Source organism: Dipodomys merriami, unplaced genomic scaffold, assembly GCF_024711535.1.
Source record: "Dipodomys merriami isolate MVZ:Mamm:240054 unplaced genomic scaffold, mDipMer1.0.p SCAF_7, whole genome shotgun sequence".
Taxonomy (NCBI): Eukaryota; Metazoa; Chordata; class Mammalia; order Rodentia; family Heteromyidae; genus Dipodomys; species Dipodomys merriami.
Window position 1 is genome coordinate 72,166,891 of NW_027206290.1, and position 20,502 is coordinate 72,187,392.

Below are 20,502 nucleotides of genomic sequence, written 5' to 3' on the forward strand. Positions count from 1 at the left end.
GTATGAGCCACAAGCACCCCACTGACCTCTGAACTGCTTTCATCTTAGTGGTGGACAGCAGGAATACATGGGAGTCTTCACTACATCTGAGTGAATGGGCTTGTTTCCCTGACCCAGAACTGCATATACATATACCAATTTTATTCATTTATTATTTATTTTTGTGCTGGTCATGGGCACGGCTGCTGAGCTATTTTAGCTCAAAGCTAGTGCTCTACCACTTGAGCCACAGCTCTACTTCCTGCTTTTTGGAAATTAATGGAAGAGTCTCAGACTTTACAGATGGTGTGAACCATCTGTATTAATAGATTCTCCATCACAAGGACAAGCTCTTGAAGTCAAGAAGCAAAAGGCAAGTGTGTCCTGCAAAGGAGAATAGAACTCTTTCTGGACAAAAAATCTGTAAAGTCCTGAGTGCATCTTGTTCCTTTGGTGAGCACTTGGAAGCATATATCAGGACACAAAGGTACAGGATTGTCTGGCATGCTTTAACAGAAAGCCTGCAGGAACAGTCACAGTGGCCCTGGTGCAAACTCCTGCAGAGAAGGGTCCTCTGCTAGAGATCCCTGAAGAAGGACACAGCTTGATGACAGCTCAGTAGAGCTAACCTGGTAGGCCTAAGTTTTTCAAAGCACTCCCTTCATTTTGGAGACAGAGGAAGAAAATGCCAGACTGAGAGGAAGGAGGGCTTATGGGGCAGCAGGCTATTGTTCTCAGGCTAGATTACAGAAAACATGGCCAGCTGAGGCTGGGAAGGTAGCCCAGTGGTAAGGCGCTTGCCTCGCATGCATGAAGCCTTGGGTTCCATTCCTCATCACCACATAAGCAGAAAAAGCTGGCAGTGGCACTGTGGCTCAAGTGGTAGAGAGCTAGCCTTAAGCTGAAGAGCTGAGGGACAGCACCCAGGCCCAGAGTTCAGGCCCCACAACCAACAGAAAAAAAGAAAAAGAAAAAGAAAAAGAAAAACATGGCCAGCTCTGGGGATGCCTGAGACTTATCTAAGCAGCTCTATTTGAAGCTCACAAATCCTCAAACATATGAGAAAGGAGAAGGTTCTCCAAATTCTGAGAGTAAAGTTGATCCTGAATCTCTTTAGAACCTAACCCTCATTCTGGCATCCTTCCCGTTTTAAAATCTCAGTTGCACCTAACAAAAACCCTTTGATGGAACCAGTTACTAATTAGCTCATTTAACCCAAGTGGTTTGTGTTCCTAGAAACATAGAGGTTAATTTATTAGTTCTCTCATTGTTACTTCAAATTGGCATAAAGCTAAAACTGTACATTATGGCCAAGAGAACAAAGGTTTTGAAATCAGCTTGAGCTGGCCTGTGACTTACTATGGTGGCCACAGGCAAGTGCTTCCCTCTCTGGCCCCTCAGTTTTCCTCAGCTGTCAAATGGGGATACACTCAACTCTATCCCAAGTTGATATGTAGGGATTAAATGCCTGGCACAGAGTTTGCCCTGTAAATAGAATGCATTCAACCAAAACCAAAGTCAAAGAAAGCAGTTAAGAAATAAAGTATGTGTAAGACAAAAGGGAGATAAAGAAGGACTCTATCAAAATATCTAAATAAGGGAAACTCTGTGCTAGTTGGCAGTCATGGCAAAAGGAAAGCAGGAGTGTTACACCATTCTCATTGTTTCATGAGAAGAAGCACATAAGCTCATCAGGACAGGGTTTTGATTCCCACTGCACAGAGGAATGTGTGTGCACTGCATGTATATACACAAACACAAACATACACATACTCATTTCAATAGGAACAGAGCAAATAGCTCTCCAGGGCCCTGCTGCCTCCCAATACCATACTACTGCTGCTTGCGGTGAGGTACTGCAAGAGTTAAGACATTTTTGTGCCAATATTTTAAGAGTGCAGAAGGTTCCAAATTACATGTAAAATAAACAATGCCAGACTGTGAAAACTCTTGGCTGCAACGTTCTCTGATGTTAACAAGAGTTTCTTTATTACTGTAACCTTTCAGAAGTGAATAAAAATTATTTCTCTGCCCTAGTTTTGCCCTCCAGTAAAAGGGAAGAGAACAGTGACCATGGAAAGAGCTGTACAATGACCCCTCATGAAGGCTGGTGAGTGGGGAAGGGGGCAGTTGAAAACACAAAGCCTTCCATATATGTTTCTAGACAAACGTTAGACATTTAGTTTGGGCTAATGCTGATCATATTGTAAAACTTTACATTTCTAATATTTTTATGTAACTAAACTCTCAGAGGGACAACCAAGCATTTGCAAAAGCCCAATCTGAGCTGGTGCTATGGAGAAAGCCCAAATCTTGACCAGCTCTTCAGAACAATTCAGTGAATCTCTTCACTCAGAAATGGACTCTGAAGTGCTCTCCAAAAACAAGGAAGAGGCTGGGCACAATGGCTCATGCCTGCAATCCCAGGCTTTTTGTCAGCAGAGATGAGGAGAATTGGGGTTTAAGGCCAGCCCACAGAAAGAAAGTTAGTGAGACCCTACCTCAGTCAGTAAACCTTATATTGTGACATGTACCTATAATTCCAGCTACATAGGAGGCTATAGGTAAAATGATCATGGTCAATGGCTGGTCCAGGTAAAAACATAAGACTCTGCCTGAAAAATAACTAAACCAGAAAAACTCCCAGGATATGGCTCAAGTGACAGAATGCCTGACTAGCAAGCACAAGGCCCTGAGTTCAAACCCCAGCAACACTAACACAAAACAAAACAAATAGAAAAGAAAATCTACATGTGGCCAGTACTTTAAAACAAAATAGGTTATTCTGCAGTGAGTCTGTAAATATCAAACATGTAGAAAGATCTAGGAGCTAGTTTCAATAAAGAGAATCTGCTTGTACTATTGCAGGAAAAGAAAAAGAGTCACCAAACAAAGCCAAACCTTCTTTGTCCTGTCACATCACTGTGACTTTATCCACATTGGTCCTCTGCCTGGAATGCTCTTTTCTAACCAACACCTACTTATCCAGAAAGATCCAAACAAATGTCATCCATTCCAAGCTCCAAGAACTATACATCCTTAGCAATTTAAAACACTGTAGTTACTGAATATTGGAATTATTCGTTTATATGCTTGTTTCCTACACTCAGGAGTCAGGGATAATGTCTGATACTTAGTGTAGTACCTAGAAGCTAGTGTGTCACAGTAAAATGGATGAGTAGACTGGTAAAACGTTGTTTGTGTCTGAGAACAGAAAGCAGACAGAATGATGAACTGCTAAAAAAAAAAAAAAAAAGAACACAAGCTCTGGGATTTAACACAAGGCTAGCTTTTTAGACTTTCACAGAGTTGCCGAATGTTAAGTCTGGAGCAAATGTAGAGATCGCCCTACTCACTTCCCCAGAGAGCTCAGGTGATGTGATTTTACTCAAGCTCCCCCAGGCTGGCCAAAATGCCTTCCACTGTTCTCCCCTGTCCTTTGTACTCCAGTCTAAAATGGCAGGTGTAAATGTTTACTTTGTGGCAGGACAAGATATGTGATTAAATTCCGTATTGTGAAACCGTTATTTTACTGTAAACAAATAAAAATTATGCTAGGAATTTAAATCACTAGATAAAAAGATACAATTGTATCTTTTTATAATCGTACTATAATCGTACTACTCAGGAGGCTGCAATCTGAGGATCACAGTTTGAAGCCAGCCCAAGCCGAGACTCTTATCTCCAATTAACCACTCAAAAAACAAAGTGGTAAGTGGTAGAGTGCTAGCCTTGAGCACAAAGAGGCTCAGGGACAGTGCACAGGCCCTAAGTTCAAGCCCCATAACTGACAAAAAAAAAAAAAGTTACCACGGTTACCACAGTTACTGTAAGGACTTAACAATTACCCAAGAGAACGAAAAACATGGGCAGACACATACCTTTATGGAAATGTTCACATCAGCATTATTCTAAGTGCCCAAAGGTGGAAAAACTCAAATGTCTAATACTTAAAAACAGACCATTCATAAAAAATGAATAGAAAGTGTGACACCATGGATGAACCCTGAAAAACGCGATGATAAGTGAAAGGAGCCAAACCTAAAAGGCCGTATATTGTATCATTCCATTTGTATGAAATGCTCAGAATAGGCAAATACACAGACATGGACAGGAAGCAGCGGCTCCCAGGTCTGGGGGAAGGAGGACAGGGAGTGCCTGCCAATGGGCACAGGACTTCTTCCTGAGGTGATGAAAATGTTTTGGAATTAATAGTAATGATGGAGGCATAGCACTGTGAATTTGCTTAAGAAAATTAAAATTATAAATATTGTGTAAATTATATCTCTATTTTTTTAAATAGAAAAAACAGAATCTCTACCCCATCGGGGATGACCAATCTAACTGCAAGAGCCAACACCAGAAAAATGAGATGCTTAAAGAACAACAGGCTCAGTGCCACATGGCATGTGAATATTAAGTAAATGGGAAGAGAAAGAAAACAACACTTGGATGCTAGCACAAAAGCTGTAGTGTTTAGTAATAGATCAAGAGCAGGGACCTGCAGTTTGGCAAGTCTGGGTTCCCATCCACACTGCCATATTCACTGCATAAGCCCTGTTACATTACCTAAATGAATAATGAATAATAGCTTCCTGAAAGTTATCTACAACTTGACTCCTAATATAGTTAAATAAATAAAACAATGTTGTAGCTGTGATATTAATGTGATATACAATCACATATATCTTATGAGATACACGAAGAAGAGAGATTCAGTGCAGAGGCAGACTCTGGAGTGAAGCAGCCACAAGCCAAAGAATGTTGGCAACCACTACTAGCTGGGAGGGGGAAAGATCAGATTTTCTCCTGACGCCTCCAGAAAAAGATAACCCTACCAACACTTCATTTTCAGCCCAGTGAAATTCACTTTTGCCTTTAGTACTGTAAGAATAAATTCCAGCTATTTAATCCACCAAGTTAGTGATAACTGCTATAGAAACAAATACACTAATCGCTGAGCCTTCCTTCACTCATCTGTGGAAGTAAGATTATTTCAGGATGTTTTAAATTTCAAATGGTGCTTGTTAATGTGTGTAGCAAAAGGAAAGCACTTGATTAATGTAGCTATTACAAATGGGGAATTTTGTCAACTTTTACATGGCATATATGGCATTAGCATATGCTATACTCCTTTTACCAAGGAGCACTGTAAGAGCTGGTACTCAGAAGACTTCTGTTGGTTTCTAGATTATACTTAACGCTCTCCATTTCTATTAGTTAAAAGACAGGGTCAGACTATGAACAGTGGAAAGGAAGGAAGGAAGGACGGAAGGAAAGGAGGGAGGGAGGGAAGGAGGGGAGGTAGGGAGGAAAGAAGGGAAGGAGGGAAGGGATGAAGGAGGGAAGGAAAGAAAAAGAAAAGATTGTTAGAGCAGGGTACCGGTGGCTCAGGCCTGTACTCTTAGCTACTCAGGAGGCTGCGATCTGAGGATCATGGCTCAAAGCCTGGTTTGAAGCCAGCCCAGGCAGGAAAGACCATAACACTTTATCTCCAGATAACTTTATCTCCAGATAACTTTAACTACCAGAAAACCAGAAAGGGTGCTGTGGCAGAGCACTAGCCATGAGCAAAAAAGTTCAGGGACAGTGCCCAGGCCCTGAGTTCAAGCCCCACTGATCACTGATCCTATCCCCCAAACTTTGGAAATATGATCCTGGAACTTGCATTCTTAATAAATTCCCAAATGATATTGAGGCTGCTGGCCTGAGGACCATAATGTGATTGTATAAGCTTTTTTTTTTTTTTTTTTTTTTTTTGGTACCAATACTGAGTATTGAATGCAAGCAAGGCTTTTATACTCTTTTGTTTAGCTTTTTTATTCAAGGCTGGAGCTCTACCACTGAAGCCACATTACCAGTTCAAGGACCATAATTTGAGAATCTCTGAACCAGGTTACTTTATGATTCCTTTTCACAGTAGAACAGGCACTGTTGGAGCAGCAATAGGAGCAGGGAAGGCTAAGGAAAGGAATAAGGATAAATATGGTCAAAGTGGTATATTTGCACATATGAAAATGGAATAAGGAAACCTGCTGAAATTGTTTTAAGATAAGACAAGGAGAGTGGCAGAGGGGTAGACCGATGAGGATACATTGTATATTTGTATGGCGCTGTCAGTGGATTCTCCTATACAGCTAATGAATGCTAATTTTAAGAAGATTCCTTCCTAGTTTCGTGTCTAAGATTGCAGAAAGAGCCATAATGCCATGCTGGAATGGCTGTAAAGATGACGTCTTTTCCTAAGTAAGAGGAAGGGTTGGAAGGGTAAATACGAGGCACTAGGTAAAGACTATAGTTTTTAACTTTTCATTTAAGCAGAATGAGAACTCTGAAGCAATGGTGGAGACTGAAAGAGGCTGTCCCCTTGTCCAACATGCTGGGCCCATTTTAATTTATTTTAATCCCACCTTTCTGCCTTCTCACCAAACCCCTCCCTCCTCTCATGCCCTCCTCTAGAAACACATCTAGGTGTCTCCTGAATTCATTTATTGGCTTTGCTGTACACAGTATAATGCCACCTTTGTTAGGCTCCCAGACCAGCCCCTCTGTGCGCCATGTTCAGTCTCAGTGTTCCTCTGCTCTTAAAAAAACACAACCAAGAAGTCTGAAAAATAATTGTAAAATCAACTAAGGCAAATTCAGCCAATGTGGAAGCATTCAGACTCTAAATGCCAGAAAAAGAAGTAAATTCACAACATTGTTAGCATTCGCATGTCTTTTTTTTTTTCTGCCCTTAATCTCTATTAGTCTTGCTGAGTAGGAAACCTCTGCCGTATTGCACTAGAAATTCTGAATGAAAGGGGCCTCAGACTTGGGGCTAGGCCTAGGGAATGGAAGATCTCGAGATTAAAGAAAAGCTGTCCCTTGATCTATGGCAGTCTTTTATTGCATGTGCCAGTCCTGGGGCTTAAACTCAGGGCCTGAGTACTGTCCCTGAGTTTTTGTGTTCAAGGCTCATGCTCTACCATTTGAGCCACAGCTCCACTTGCAGCTTTTTCCTGCCCCAGCTGACTTCAAACTGAGATCCTCACATCTCAGCCTCCTGAGTAGCTAGGATTACAGGTGTGAATCATCAGGACCTGGCATTCTTTGGAAGTCTTTAGTAGTAAGATAGAAGAAAGGCTACAGAACAAAGGATATCAAATCAGCAGGGGAAAAACAAAAACAGAAACAGAAAGGGGTTCTGAAAGTGAGCTAATCTGGGAGCATTCAACATGAGGAATACTTGAGAGGGGCATCATGGAAAAGCAGGGCATCCCAAGTGCCCTAAGGGGGCCAGGGCTTTGAAAAATGGAATCAGGTCACTGCCTTTCTCCTAAAGAAATTCTGCAAGAGCCGGGCGCTGGTGGCTCACGCCTGTAATCCTAGCTACTCAGGAGGCTGAGATCTGAGGATCGCGGTTCAAAGCCAACCTGGGCAGGAGAGACCGTGAGACTCCTCTCTCCAATAAACCACCAGAAAACCGGAAGTGGCGCTGTAGCTCAAGTGGTAGAGCGCTCGCCTTGAGCTGAAGAGCTGAGGGACAGTGCCCAGGCCCAGAGTTCGAGCCCCACGGCCGACAAAAAAAAAAAAAAAAAAAAACAAGAAATTCTGCAAGGTAACAGAAGGCAATAGAAGGACACCAAATGCACTCATTTACTCATTCAGTCAAGAAACATTTACTGAATGTCTGGTATGTACAAAGCTCCATTTCTGGACATGTAGAAATTTAAAGACAAACAAATTAGACCTCGGCTAACTCACAATCCAAACCTGAAGGGAAAAATGATCAAGTGCATGGGAAGTTTCATGTTTCAATTCATTTCAAAAACAGAAAGGTTTACCATTTCTCTTTCAGGGACATCTCCCAAAATAGAGTAAATCCAGTGAGCCACTCAGAAAGAGGCAACTGAGCCATTAGTGACATCCTGCCTCATATTCCTAAATTGGAAAGCTGCCTAAACACCTACCTACTCCATACTGTCCTGCCACCTCTTCAGGCCTGGAATTGTGTGTAGAGAAAGGAATGCAACCAGTAGAGGTGCATCTTCAGTTAGACTCAATATAAATTCATGAGCCAACCCTTAAATGGAGTTATTTTGCCTTCTCTCCCATCAACTGAGTATCTACTCCAATAGCTCAGGCCATTTAAAAACTTCAAAAGAACTATTGAGCCAGGTGCTGGTGGCTCATACCTGTAATCCTACCTACTCAGAAGGCTGAAATCTGAAGGATATGGTTCACAGCTAGCCAGGGCAGGAAGAGTACATGAGACTCTCATCGCCAATTAATCACCAAAAGGCCCTAAGTGGAGCTGTGGCTCCGGTATAGAGTGGTAATCTTGAGCAAAAAAGCTAAGAAAGAGACAGCACTCAGGCCCCAGGACAGGCACAAAATAATGAACTATTGATACCTGAGAATAAACATATATTGTTTTTCTCATGGCCTTGAGCCTAAGGAATTGTTCTTCATGCTATTCAGATCCATGGCCACAAACCTATGCCCTAAACATGATCCTTGTTTTTCAAAATAGTATCTTTGATTATAAGTTTCAATTATACCTACAGTGTAGAACATAGTAAAATTTTGCCTCATCATAAAACAGATTGACATTTTTTTTAATGCTGAGGATTGAACTTAGGCTGTCAACATAAGCCAGCCCAAGCACTCTACCAACCCTGTTAGAAGACTCTGTGTGTGTGTGTGTGTGTGTGTGTGTGTGTGTGTGTGTGTGTGTGTGTGTGTGTGTGTGTGTGTGTGTGTGTGTGTGTGTGTGTGTGTGTGTGTGTGTGTGTGTGTGTTGGGGCTCAAACTCAGGCTTGGGCACTGTCCCTGAGCCAGTCCAAGCACTCTACCAACCCTGTTAGAAGACTCTGTGTGTGTGTGTGTGTGTGTGTGTGTGTGTGTGTGTGTGTGTGTGTGTGTGTGTGTGTGTGTGTGTGTGTGTGTGTGTGTGTTAGGGCTCAAACTCAGGCTTGGGCACTGTCCCTGAGCCAGTCCAAGCACTCTACCAACCCTGTTAGAAGACTCTGTGTGTGTGTGTGTGTGTGTGTGTGTGTGTGTGTGTGTGTGTGCCAGTCCAAGCACTCTACCAACCCTGTTAGAAGACTCTGTGTGTGTGTGTGTGTGTGTGTGTGTGTGTGTGTGTGTGTGTGTGTGTGTGTGTTGGGGCTCAAACTCAGGCTTGGGCACTGTCCCTGAGCCAGTCCAAGCACTCTACCAACCCTGTTAGAAGACTCTGTGTGTGTGTGTGTGTGTGTGTGTGTGTGTGTGTGTGTGTGTGTGTGTTGGGGCTCAAACTCAGGCTTGGGCACTGTGTGTGTGTGTGTGTGTATGTGTGTGTGTTGGGGCTCAAACTCAGGCTTGGGCACTGTCCCTGAGCTTCTTTTAGCTCAAGGCTAGAGCTCTACCACTTAAATCTGAGTAGTTTGTTGAAGATAAAGAGTCTCATGAACTTTCCTGCCAGGCTAGTTTCAAACTGTGATCCTCAGATCTCTGTCTCCCAACTAGCTAGGATTACAGGCGTGAGCCATCAGCGTCTAGCTTCCAGTTTGAAGATTTTTATCAGGGAAGCATCTGATCAGATGGGTATTTTGAAAACAAAGGAACTTTTCAGAAAAACTTACACCTTTGTTAAAATTTAAAGCCTCCTAGTTCGAAACATAAAATATCCTATGTTTAAATTGTCTAATTTTAAAAAATCAAACAATTCCATTAGAAAATAGGAACTCATGGAACGGAGAAGCAGAAATTGACAGCAGAGGAAATAATTGCTTTTTCTTCCAATATTTAAGGCCAATACAGCAAACAAACATCGTCAGAATAAAAAAGTTTTTACCTCCCTGCCACACTTTTCTAGTACTTATCCTGGGCCTCCAGAACTGTCTTTCTTCATTTTTCTGATACTTAGTGGGCACCTATTTAGCCAACGGGCAATTACAATCATTTTGGAGAAAATAAAGACAGATACATGAGATCCTTGCACCCCCAAAATTCATTGGAAGACAGTCAACAGACATAAACAACCATGATACAAAACAGAGTAAGAGCCCAGAGAAGGGTACACATAAAATATGATGATTCTTCCAAGGGGACTGAGACTTGCTAGCAGTCTGGTAAAGGGGTTGGGAAATCTAGGTGAATGCCTCAATGAGGAAAGACATAAGACAGAAACAGCAAGTCATTTGCTTTGGCTGGAGGGAAAGATATGTGAACCAAGGCTGGAATAAGATGTTCATTGGATGTGCAGGAAGTGCCAGACACAGGTGCTAGAAGGTTTCACATACTTAAGGTTCAAGAAGAACTAGGGGAAATGAGTTTAGAGTGGCAGTCTGGCGTGGGATCACAGAGGACCTTACAATGTAAAATACTGATTCTTTTTGAAAAGCAAAGCAGAAGTTCACAAAGGAGTCCAGTTTAGGCCACAGCTCCCCCACCTCATCCCTCTGCACCATCCCTGCTACAGGAGGTGACTGGGGTTCAATTCTTATTCTGGAACAACTAGCGAGACATCATCAGAAGTCTTGCCGAGGGAACTGATAAACTGGAATTTCTTAACTATGGCCCTCTTGACCTCTTCCTGCCAATGTCTCCTGCTCATTGTAAGCCTTACAAGGCGGAGATGTCTGGCAAAACAGCACTGAGAGGAAGTCATTTAGCCAGCCTAAGGTTACCATTAACACTATGTGCCACTGCCTTGAGCTAGTTTTTATGTTTTTTAAGTTTGGTTGAAATGTCACAAATGGAAAAATGAAGTAAAGCACCCTGGTTAGCCACAAGACTGGACACACCTGGCTGCAAACCCAGCAAAAGAAACTTACTTCATTAGTAAGAGAGGCAGGGTAAAATTTACATCTGAAATCTGCCTGCATCAGGAGAAAGTGCTGAGGCCAAAGGCGCTGTCTGTTTTTACAGCTGTGTCAGGTCTCAGTTCTTGCTCTTACTAACACTCAGGAGTGCGGCAAGGGCCCAAGGAAAAACGGTCTCCAACCTCTTCAGCTGCAACTCAACTCACAAAGGTTTGTAAGAACTGGTTAATGAAATAAAACAAGACCAGATGAGGTGATATAATGAACTTTATTTCCACAGCTAATTCATAAGCTTAAATCACAAATAATGTTTTTTTAAAAAGTCAGAACACTAAATTATTGATGTCATTTTTTTGTAACTTCAAATTTAACACATGCTTTTTGTACTTGCCTCACTAATGACATATGAATCTACCCATTTTTCACAATAGTTGCATACCTAAAAAGCTGAGAAAAAGGAAAACTTGTAAAGTCAAAATTTTCCCACCTATGAGAAATCCTAGTGTCAAAGGAGTGCTTCATTGGAATTCTAATTTCAAAGACATTCCTCATTCAAAGTTCTGATTCAAGAACTTGCTAGTGGCCTTCCTGGTCTTGGATCGGTCCCAGACTAATCCATTTAAAGTAACAGCCTCCAAGAATTCTTTGGCAAGAAAAAAAAATTATCACTACAATGATTTGATTGGATTTATAAAATTTATTTTTTATATGAGTTTTCTTTTAGAGGCACACCTGGGATGCCAAATAACACAGAGATAGATTTGCAAATTACCACCTTCAAATCATAGGCTTTCAAAGCTATAGAAAGAAACTTGAAAACTGCATAGGTACCCCACTACCACTACCACCTGGTTTTTGTTTTCAATAAAGAAACTGAAGCTTAGAAAAGGAAACATTTGCCAACCACAGTGAGAAGCAGCTCAGACCAGTTCCATGCTGCTTACTACTGTTATCTAGCTACATGTCCCACTGGTTCAAATTGTTTACTTACAGAAGACTGAGATCCCCTACACACACACACACACACACACACACACACACACACACACACACACACACACACACACACACACACACACACACACACACACACACACACAACTAGTTACCACACAACTGTCTTTCCTATACAAAGGAGGTCTATTTATATTTTGAGGTTGGGAAGGAGGATCAAGTTAAATATAATTGAAAAGTAGTAACTGTAATCTCCCAAATTACTTTTAACTTTTATTAAAAATTCCTTTTTTTTTTCTGATGGCTGTGGGGCTTGAACTCGAGGCCTGAGCTTTTGTGCTCAAGGTTAGCACTCTACCATAGCTCCATTTCCTAAAAATTCTATCTTTAAATCATCATCTTTTAAAATAATCATTGGGCCCGGCGCTGGTGGCTCACGCCTGTAATCCTAGCTACTCAGGAGGCTGAGATCTGAGGATTGCGGTTCAAAGCCAGCCCGGGCAGGAGAGACCGTGAGACTCCTATCTCCAATAAACCACCAGAAAACCGGAAGTGGCGCTGTAGCTCAGGTGGTAGAGCGCTCGCCTTGAGCTGAAGAGCTGAGGGACAGTGCCCAGGCTCAGAGTTCAAGCCCCCACGACCGACCAAAAATAAAAAATAAAAAAATAAAATAAAATAATCATTGGAACTAAACCAAAGCTTATGCCTTTCTCTTCGATAAGGCAGTTTAAAAAGCAATATTAGCCGAATCACCTAAAACTCTGCATTTGTGTGGATGCCCCTTCTCCATGTTGCAGCACTAGTAACACTGGCAACATCTAGAAACCTGTTAGAACTATAGACTCTCTGGTTCCACCCCAAACCTACTGAACCCCAATCTATAGTTTAACAAGATCTTCAGGTGCATTGTAGGCACATAAAATATATTAGACACTTACGTAGCACATTCCAATAGGTTGGCACCCTACCTAGAACAACCCAAATTCTAAAAATGACTGGCTAGAATGGAGACAAAAAAAAAAAAAAAAAAGACTCCTGTAGGACTGCCCTAGATGTACACCTGGACAGGATCCTAATCAAGTAGGATTTATGTGATTAAATAAGTTAGCTTTAAAACAGAATTCTAAGCCAGGCGCTGGTGGCTCACACCTGTAATCCTAACTACTCAGGAGGCTGAGATCTGAGAAGCGCAGTTCAAAGCCAGCTTGGACAGCAAAATCCATGAGACTTATATCTCCAATTAACCATCAGAAAACCGGAAGTGGCCCTGTGGCTCAAGTGGTAGAGTATTCACCTTAAGTTGAAGAGCTCAGGGACAGTGCTCAGGCCCAGAGTTCAAGCTCTAAGACTGACAAAACAAAAAAAACAGAATTCTAGAGGCTAAAGTTCATTGGAAAAGTAGCAGTTACCAATTAATGTCTGCCACATAAGCAAAACACTGAATCAGATAGTTTCTTGATTTTATAAAGCTTATAGTTAAGTAAAAGAAACATTACATACAAAGTAACTCATAGGGTGCTGACTGTTGTGATGGCTACACAGAGGTCCATGAGAAATTCATGGGGGAGGGGAGCAATTGAAAGATTATTGTGGTCCAGAAGTCAGAAATTTATTGCTTACTAAGTTATTTAAGATGGGACAGCTGTAGCCCATGTGGTTCTAGTGGCCCCACTTCTAGGAGAGTTTAGTCAACAGTGATAAGAAAAACAGGTTCACTGCATAACTTCCTGGCGGTCAGACAAGGCTTTGGCTAGCTAGAGGGTATCACTGGGTCATCATTGAATGGGATGATCTGAAACAGCCAACCCCACCCTATGTCTACTATGTGCTGCCACAAAATTTGGGTAGCAAATACCGAGGGCATGGAGAACACCAGCTGTGTGAATAGCTTAAAGGTTGCTGATCTCACTCAGGGCAACTAAGACAGCCAGCAGGCACAGCAGTGAGAAAAATGAAACAGGAGCCAAAGAAGGCAATTACAAAGAGAGCTCAATATTGACTTCAAAATGAATGATAATGATGATAGCCACTGAAACTTCAATACATTTCCTTTTCCTTGAATGAAATGTCACTGGTCTGTTGTCCCAGAGAATGATGTGTAAATGTCAACAGAGATACTTAAAAGACAAATTCATGCCATTAGCTTCCTATATACCGGTTCCATCAGAGATATTAGGAAAATATGAAAAAAAAAACCCTCAACTAAGGTTCCCAAAGGCCAACTATCCCCTCCCATGATCATCTAAAAGATTACAATTTATACAGAAAAAGCACATGATGCCAAGAGGCAATGGCACAAGCATATGTGAATTATAAAAGTAAAAGTAAAAGTAAAACATAGGTTTTACTTTTTTTTTTTTTTTTTTTGTCGGTTGTGGAGCTTGAACTCTGGGCTTGGGCGCTGTCCTTGCGATCTTCAGCTCAAGGCAAGGGCTCTACTGCTTGAGCCACAGCGCCACTTCCGGTTTTCTAGTGGTTTATTGGAGATAAGAGTCTCACGGAATTTCCTGCCCAGGCTGGCTTTGAACCGTGATCCTCAGATCTCAGCCTCCTGAGTAGCTAGGATTACAGGTGTGCGTCACCAGCGCCCAGCATAGGTTTTACTTTTAAGAAAAGGTCCAGGGACCCTTTCTGTCTCTCTCTGTTCTCTGTCCACCATGAAGGGAGCAACCTGCTCTGTCACACATTCTTGCTGCCATGATCCATAGCTTCATGGAGCCAAGCAACCATAGAAGGAATCCTCTGAAACCCTGAGGCCAAAATAACCCCTTCCTCCTTAAAGTAGTTTCTTTATCAAATCCAATACTACAGCTTAGCGATTTTACTAGTGTTATTTGAGTTTGTTGTTGTTGCTGTTTTGCTTCAATGAATAACATAAGGAAGTCTTCAAAAATATACACCAAAATGGAAAAAATGGATACTTCTTAGAAGAAAGTAAATAGAAAGGACTCAGAATGATGATTAAGGGATTTCAGATTCAGTTGGACATATCTATTATATATTAAGTGAATGAAATAGCAAAGACTCAGAATAATGTGCATAAGTTATGTTAATACACTTTTGTTTTAGTTTGGGGGCTGGTACTGGGACTTGAACTCAGGGTCTCATACCGTAGCTTGGTTTTTTCCATGACTAGCTTTTTCAGTGATCCTCAGATCTCAGCCTCCTGAGAAAATAACATTATAGGCATCAGCCTATAATCAAGAAGTTAGTGATCAAGAAGTTTGCTCTGGGGCCAGGTATTGAGAGCTCATGCTTATAATCATAGCTTTTCAGGAGACTGAGGATCATGGTTCAAAGTCAGCCCAGGCAAAAAAGTCTATGAGGCCCTTATCCTCAATTAAATACCAAAAAGCCAGAAGTAAGCTGTGGCTCAAGTGGTAGAGAACTAGCCTTGAGTAAAAAAGGCTCAGGGGCAGTGCCAGGTCCTGAATTCAAGCCCCAGGACTGGTACACATACACACTCATGTGTGTGTGTGCGCATACACACACACCCCACACAAAAGTTTGCTTTTCAGGTCTCAATGACTCAAAGCTTCATACCAAATATTTCCATTAAAACTAGACTAGTTAAAATATTAAATTAGTGTCAAAAGCATAGTGTCCTTAAACCCGTTCCCTTACTCCTATCACCACGGGTTAGGCTTTATAATCCCATCTACACATACACACACACACACACACACACACACACACACACACACACACACACACACACACACACAAACACACACACACACACACACAAACACACACACACACACACACACACACACACACACACCCTCATGCCAACAAGCCACAACCATGTGTATAAACACATAAATTATCAGTGACATGTCAGTCTCCACAGAGGCAGAATTACCCCAGCTAAATGACCTCATGACACAGGCAGCCTCTAGAGAAACCCCAAAGGCCATTCTAAATCAGAAAAACCCCAAACTCAAGGCATGCAACTTGTCCTCACAGCTGTCCAGGACCAGAATGTGATGGCAAACACTTACCCCCATGATTCTACCACGCTGCTCAACATCTTCCCACATAAAATGAACGATGATGCGACACATATATTTCCCACTCCGACCTTCCTGCTTCATTCTGACTAGACACATCCTAGGTGGGAAGAAAACACAGTCACTGGTTGTTTGTATTTTCATTATTATATATTTTCACTGAAGAATGGTTTTAGCAAAGGGTACTGAAACAAAAAACTGTAAGTAACCTTATTTAAAAAAAAAAAAAACTTTTAGTGGAGCACTAGTGACTCATGCCTCTAGTCTTAGCTACTTAGGAGGCCGAGATCTGAGGATCTCAGTTTGAAGCCAGCCCCAGAAGGAAAGTCCATGAGTCCAATTAACCACCAAAAAGCCAGAAGTAGAGTTGTGGGTCAAATGGTAGGATGCTAGCCTTAGCACAAAAGCTTAGGGTCAGTGCCCAGGCCCTGAGTTTAAGCTTAAGGACTGTCACAAAACCAAAACCAAATCCAAAACCAAACAAAAAACAAAGACCTAAGAGGGGTTGGCCATAGAAGGAAAGATTTACTCAACACTGATCAGTCATCCTCTTGTTTTATCTAATATTTTATGCATGTATGTATGTATACGTATGTATGTATTTTTGTACCAGGGCTTGAACTCAGGTCACTGCACTTCTGCTTAGCTTTTTTGCTCACAACAGATGCTCTACCACTTGAGCTATACTTCCAGTCCAGCAAAAATACAATCTTTATAATCAAGGAGTGTCTAAAGACCTAATTAATGAAATGGATAACTTAAAAATGTAGAAAATTTGCCTGTTACTGAAAAGAGAAAAAAAAATGTTTGTTGGGATCACAGCCCATCTGATAGAGGATGACTTCTGATGTCTAATTGGATTTGTTGATATTGTGATTCTAAATTTGTAACCCCTGAACCCAGTTAGTACCTAAGAATACTTTGGGACAATAATGAAACAGAATAGGGTTACTTTATATGACACAGGGCATGTTTCAAGAGAAGCACATAGGGAAAAGTTCAGCCTTTTTCATGAGACTTTCCTAAAAGTTAATCAAATTGCTCATGTCAGCCTCTCACCTGAAAAAGGCACTGTGTGTATTTTGATGCTTAAGTGTTGTCAGAGGCCAATTCATCCAGCAATAGTGAGGTAATGGAATTCATTTATTTGAAAATTCTGTAGTTTGTTAATACACCTGCTTTCTGAGGTTTAAAAGGTCCAGACTTTCTCAGACCATAAACTTTCTAAGTACATCAACAAGAGGTGAGGTGTTGTGGGTTTCACAGCACAAACTGTTCCATCGCCCTTGCAGATAATGGTTGGCTCTAATGGTTATCTGGGTTGAAAAGATAATACCAAATAAAGATATTGTCAAGGTGACTGACACTTCACACATGAATGGATTGAGTTTCCACTGACTGTTGTGTGATTGACTGGATAAGTAGTATTAATGATGGCAAAAACTAGAAACGCCTTTCAGGGAGTAGTGTGTCTCCTGAGGGAGACAAAACATGCCACATACCAATAGACAGAAAAGAAAATGCAGCAAGTATCCCAAGAGAAAAGTGCAGTGATAGGGCTCGGAATGTGGTTTAGGGATGAAGCCCTGGGTTCGATTCCTCAGTACCACATAAAAAGAAAGCCAGAAGTGGTACTATGGCTCAAGTGGTAGAGTGCTAACCTTGAGCAAAGAAAGCTCAGGGAAGCTGGGCACTTGTGGCTCACGCCTGTAATCCTAGCTACTCAGGAGGCTGAGATCTGAGGATCACAGTTCAAAGCCAGCTTAGGCAGGAAAGTCTGTGAAACTCTGATCTCCAATTATCTACCAGAAAACCAGAAGTGGCACTGTGGCTCAAGTGGAAGAGTGCTCGCGTTGAGCTGAAGAGCTGAGGGACAGTGCTCAGGCCCAGAATTCAAGCTCCATAACCAAAAAGAAGGAGGAGGAGGAAAGAAGGAAGAAGGAAGAAGGAAGAAGAAGCAGCAGCAGCAGCTCAGGGATAGTGCCCAGGCCCAGAGTTCAAGCCCCATGACCAAAAAAAAAAGAAGCAGCAGCTCAGGGATAGTGCCTAGGCCCTGAGTTCAAGCTCCAGGACTAGCACAAGAAAGAAAGAAACAAGGAAGGAAGGAAGGAAGGAAGGAAGGGAGGGAGGGAGGGAGGGAGGGAGGAAGGGGAAGGAGGGGAGGGAGGGAAGAGAAAACTTCAATAATGGGCTGGGTAGTGGTGGCTCACCCCTGTAATCCTAGCTACTCAGGAGGCTGAGATCTGAGGATTACGGTTCGAAGCCAGCCTGGGAAGAGACTCTTTTTTTTTTTTTTTTGGTCAGTCATGGGGCTTGAACTCTGGGCCTGGGCACTGTCCCTCAGTTCTTCAGCTCAAGGCTAGTGCTCTACCACTTGAGCTACAGCGCCACTTCCGGACTTTTCTGCTTATGTGGTGCTGAGGGATCGAACCCAGGGCCTCATGCATGCAAGGCAAGTACTCTACCACTGAGCCACTTTCCCAGCCCCTGGGAAGAGACTCTTACTGCAATAAACTACAAAAAAGCCAGAAGTGGAGCTGTGGCTCAAGTGATAGAGTACTAGCCAGCCTTGAGCAAAAAAGCTCAGGGGTAGTGTCCAGGGAAAGCATGCACGTGCGCACGCGTACATGGGTGCACATGCAAGCAGACACACAGACACACAGACACAGACACACACAGACACAGACACACAGACACAGACACAGACACACACAGACACAGACACACAGACACAGACACACAGACACAGACACAGACACACACAGACACAGACACACAGACACAGACACAGACACAGACACAGACACAGACACACACATGCACACACACAATAAAAGTTCCAAAAGATTACTTCTGGCTAAGTGAGATCAAAGAGAGCCTCATGGAAAAGGAGACATGAAACCTGAAGCATAGAAGGATGAGCTGAAGTTGGACAGGTAGATAAAGAGACTTGCCAAGCAGATAGAACACTAAATGCAAAGGCAGACCCACAGAAGCGTTAAACGAACAACAAATATGTAGATTTGTGAAAGGGCAGTGTAAAAGAAGCAGGAAAATGAAGCCAGAAAAATGAAAATGAAGGGCTTTGAAATGGCATACTAAGAAAAAGTCTGAACGTTCCTGAACTAAGCAGACAATGGTAAGCCACCATGAAGAAGAGATGTAATAAGATGAGTACCCTGGCATTCATGGCAGATGAATCTTAGAGAAGATAACTCTTTCTTCCCATCCTCAACAATATTGTCACCAGAACTGGAAAATGACAACTTTGGTGAATACTTACTTTGTTAGAACTATGACAATAAGATGGTACCAGTGGCTCATGCCTATAATTCTCACTACTCAGGAGGCTGAGATCTGACAACTGCAGTGTGAAGCCAGCCAGTGCAGACTCTTATCTCCAAGAAACTACCAAAAAGCCAAAAATGGAATTATGACTCAAGTGGTAGAGTGCTAGCCTTGAGCACAAAAGCTCAGGGACAGTGTCCGGGCCCTGAGTTCAAGCCCTAGGACCAGCACCAAAAAAACAATTGTCTGATCTAAAATTCAACTAAAGACTGCAATGCCTTTTGGGAAATATGTAACCAACAAAGTCTGTTCTAACCTGCACCTAACTAACCAACTAACAGTTTAGAAAAAAGGAAGTTTTTATTAGCATGTATTATTTGTATAAAGGGGTTTTACTGTAATATTTCCATAAATGTATACAATGTACCCTGATCAGATTTACCCCCCTGCAGAACTTTTTCAAATAAAAGGCTGGACACCAAATTTCATTGTATGGAGCTGATTATACAAACAAACCAAGAATCAATTTTCCTATCATCAGCAAATGTACTAAGAATTCTCATGAGTTCTATTTGGAAAATAAGATTCTGATGCACAGGGCTATGTAATTAACAGCACCCATATTTGGCTAACCAAAACCTTGAAGGCTCGATTTTTGTCCTAAGTTTGTGAGTCATTCTTCATGTAGCTAAGAACAGAAATATAGTACTGTCATAAAGAACTTTTGTGTTCATCTTCAAGAGAACAGCAGAGGTGAAAGTTGGACCCACATCTTAGGTAGTCAACTGCCTTGAATGTTCAGAAAGAAGCTGAGTGCCAAATCCTAGGTCACCTGACCTGGAATCTTATCATATTCAGTATACACCTTCTGTTTAGTACTCAGTAACTAAAATTAAGTCTCCTTCCTGTCTTCACTATGGCTTAACAGGATAGAGTAAACCTGCCCAGTGAGATTCAAAGACAATAGTCTAGAAAAATACAGCTAAGAGGTTCCAGTACACTTTGAACCATCCAGAGAAAGAGAAGATATGTTAGAAGGCAAAAGAAATGTCAGATGCTGGTGGCTCACACCTGTAATCCTACTACTCAGAAGGCTGATCTGAGGAAGGAGCATGGAAGTCAGCCAGAAAAGTCCATGGAACTCTTTATCTCCAAAAAAGCCAGAAGTGGAGGTACTGCTCAAGTATCAGACACAAGCCTTGAGTGAAAAACCCAAGTAAGAGCTCAAGATCCTGAGCTCAAGTCCCAGTACCAGCATGCACAAACACACGCACACACAAATAAAACACATGTGCGTGTGCACATGTGTGCATGCGCACACACACACACACACACACACACACACACACACAAATAAAACAAATTCAAAATAGCTAACCCAAAGGTATAATGATCTTAGCATTTTAGGCAAAACAAAACCAATATATGTCACATCCTATAGAATACTGGTCAAACAAGAGAATACAACAGCTCTACTT

General features: G+C 41.9%; 1 protein-coding gene across 3 annotated transcripts in view; it reads right to left on the minus strand.

Annotated features, from left to right (window-relative positions):
• The window catches only part of Uqcc1 (ubiquinol-cytochrome c reductase complex assembly factor 1), an 87,745-nt gene that overhangs the window by 25,924 nt on the left and 41,319 nt on the right, over positions 1–20,502 (minus strand). For all 3 annotated transcript variants that reach the window (XM_070007147.1, XM_070007145.1, XM_070007146.1), the window contains one exon: positions 15,728–15,836. In XM_070007147.1, coding sequence (XP_069863248.1) covers positions 15,728–15,836 — 109 coding nt within the window. The remainder of the gene's footprint in view (positions 1–15,727; positions 15,837–20,502) is intronic.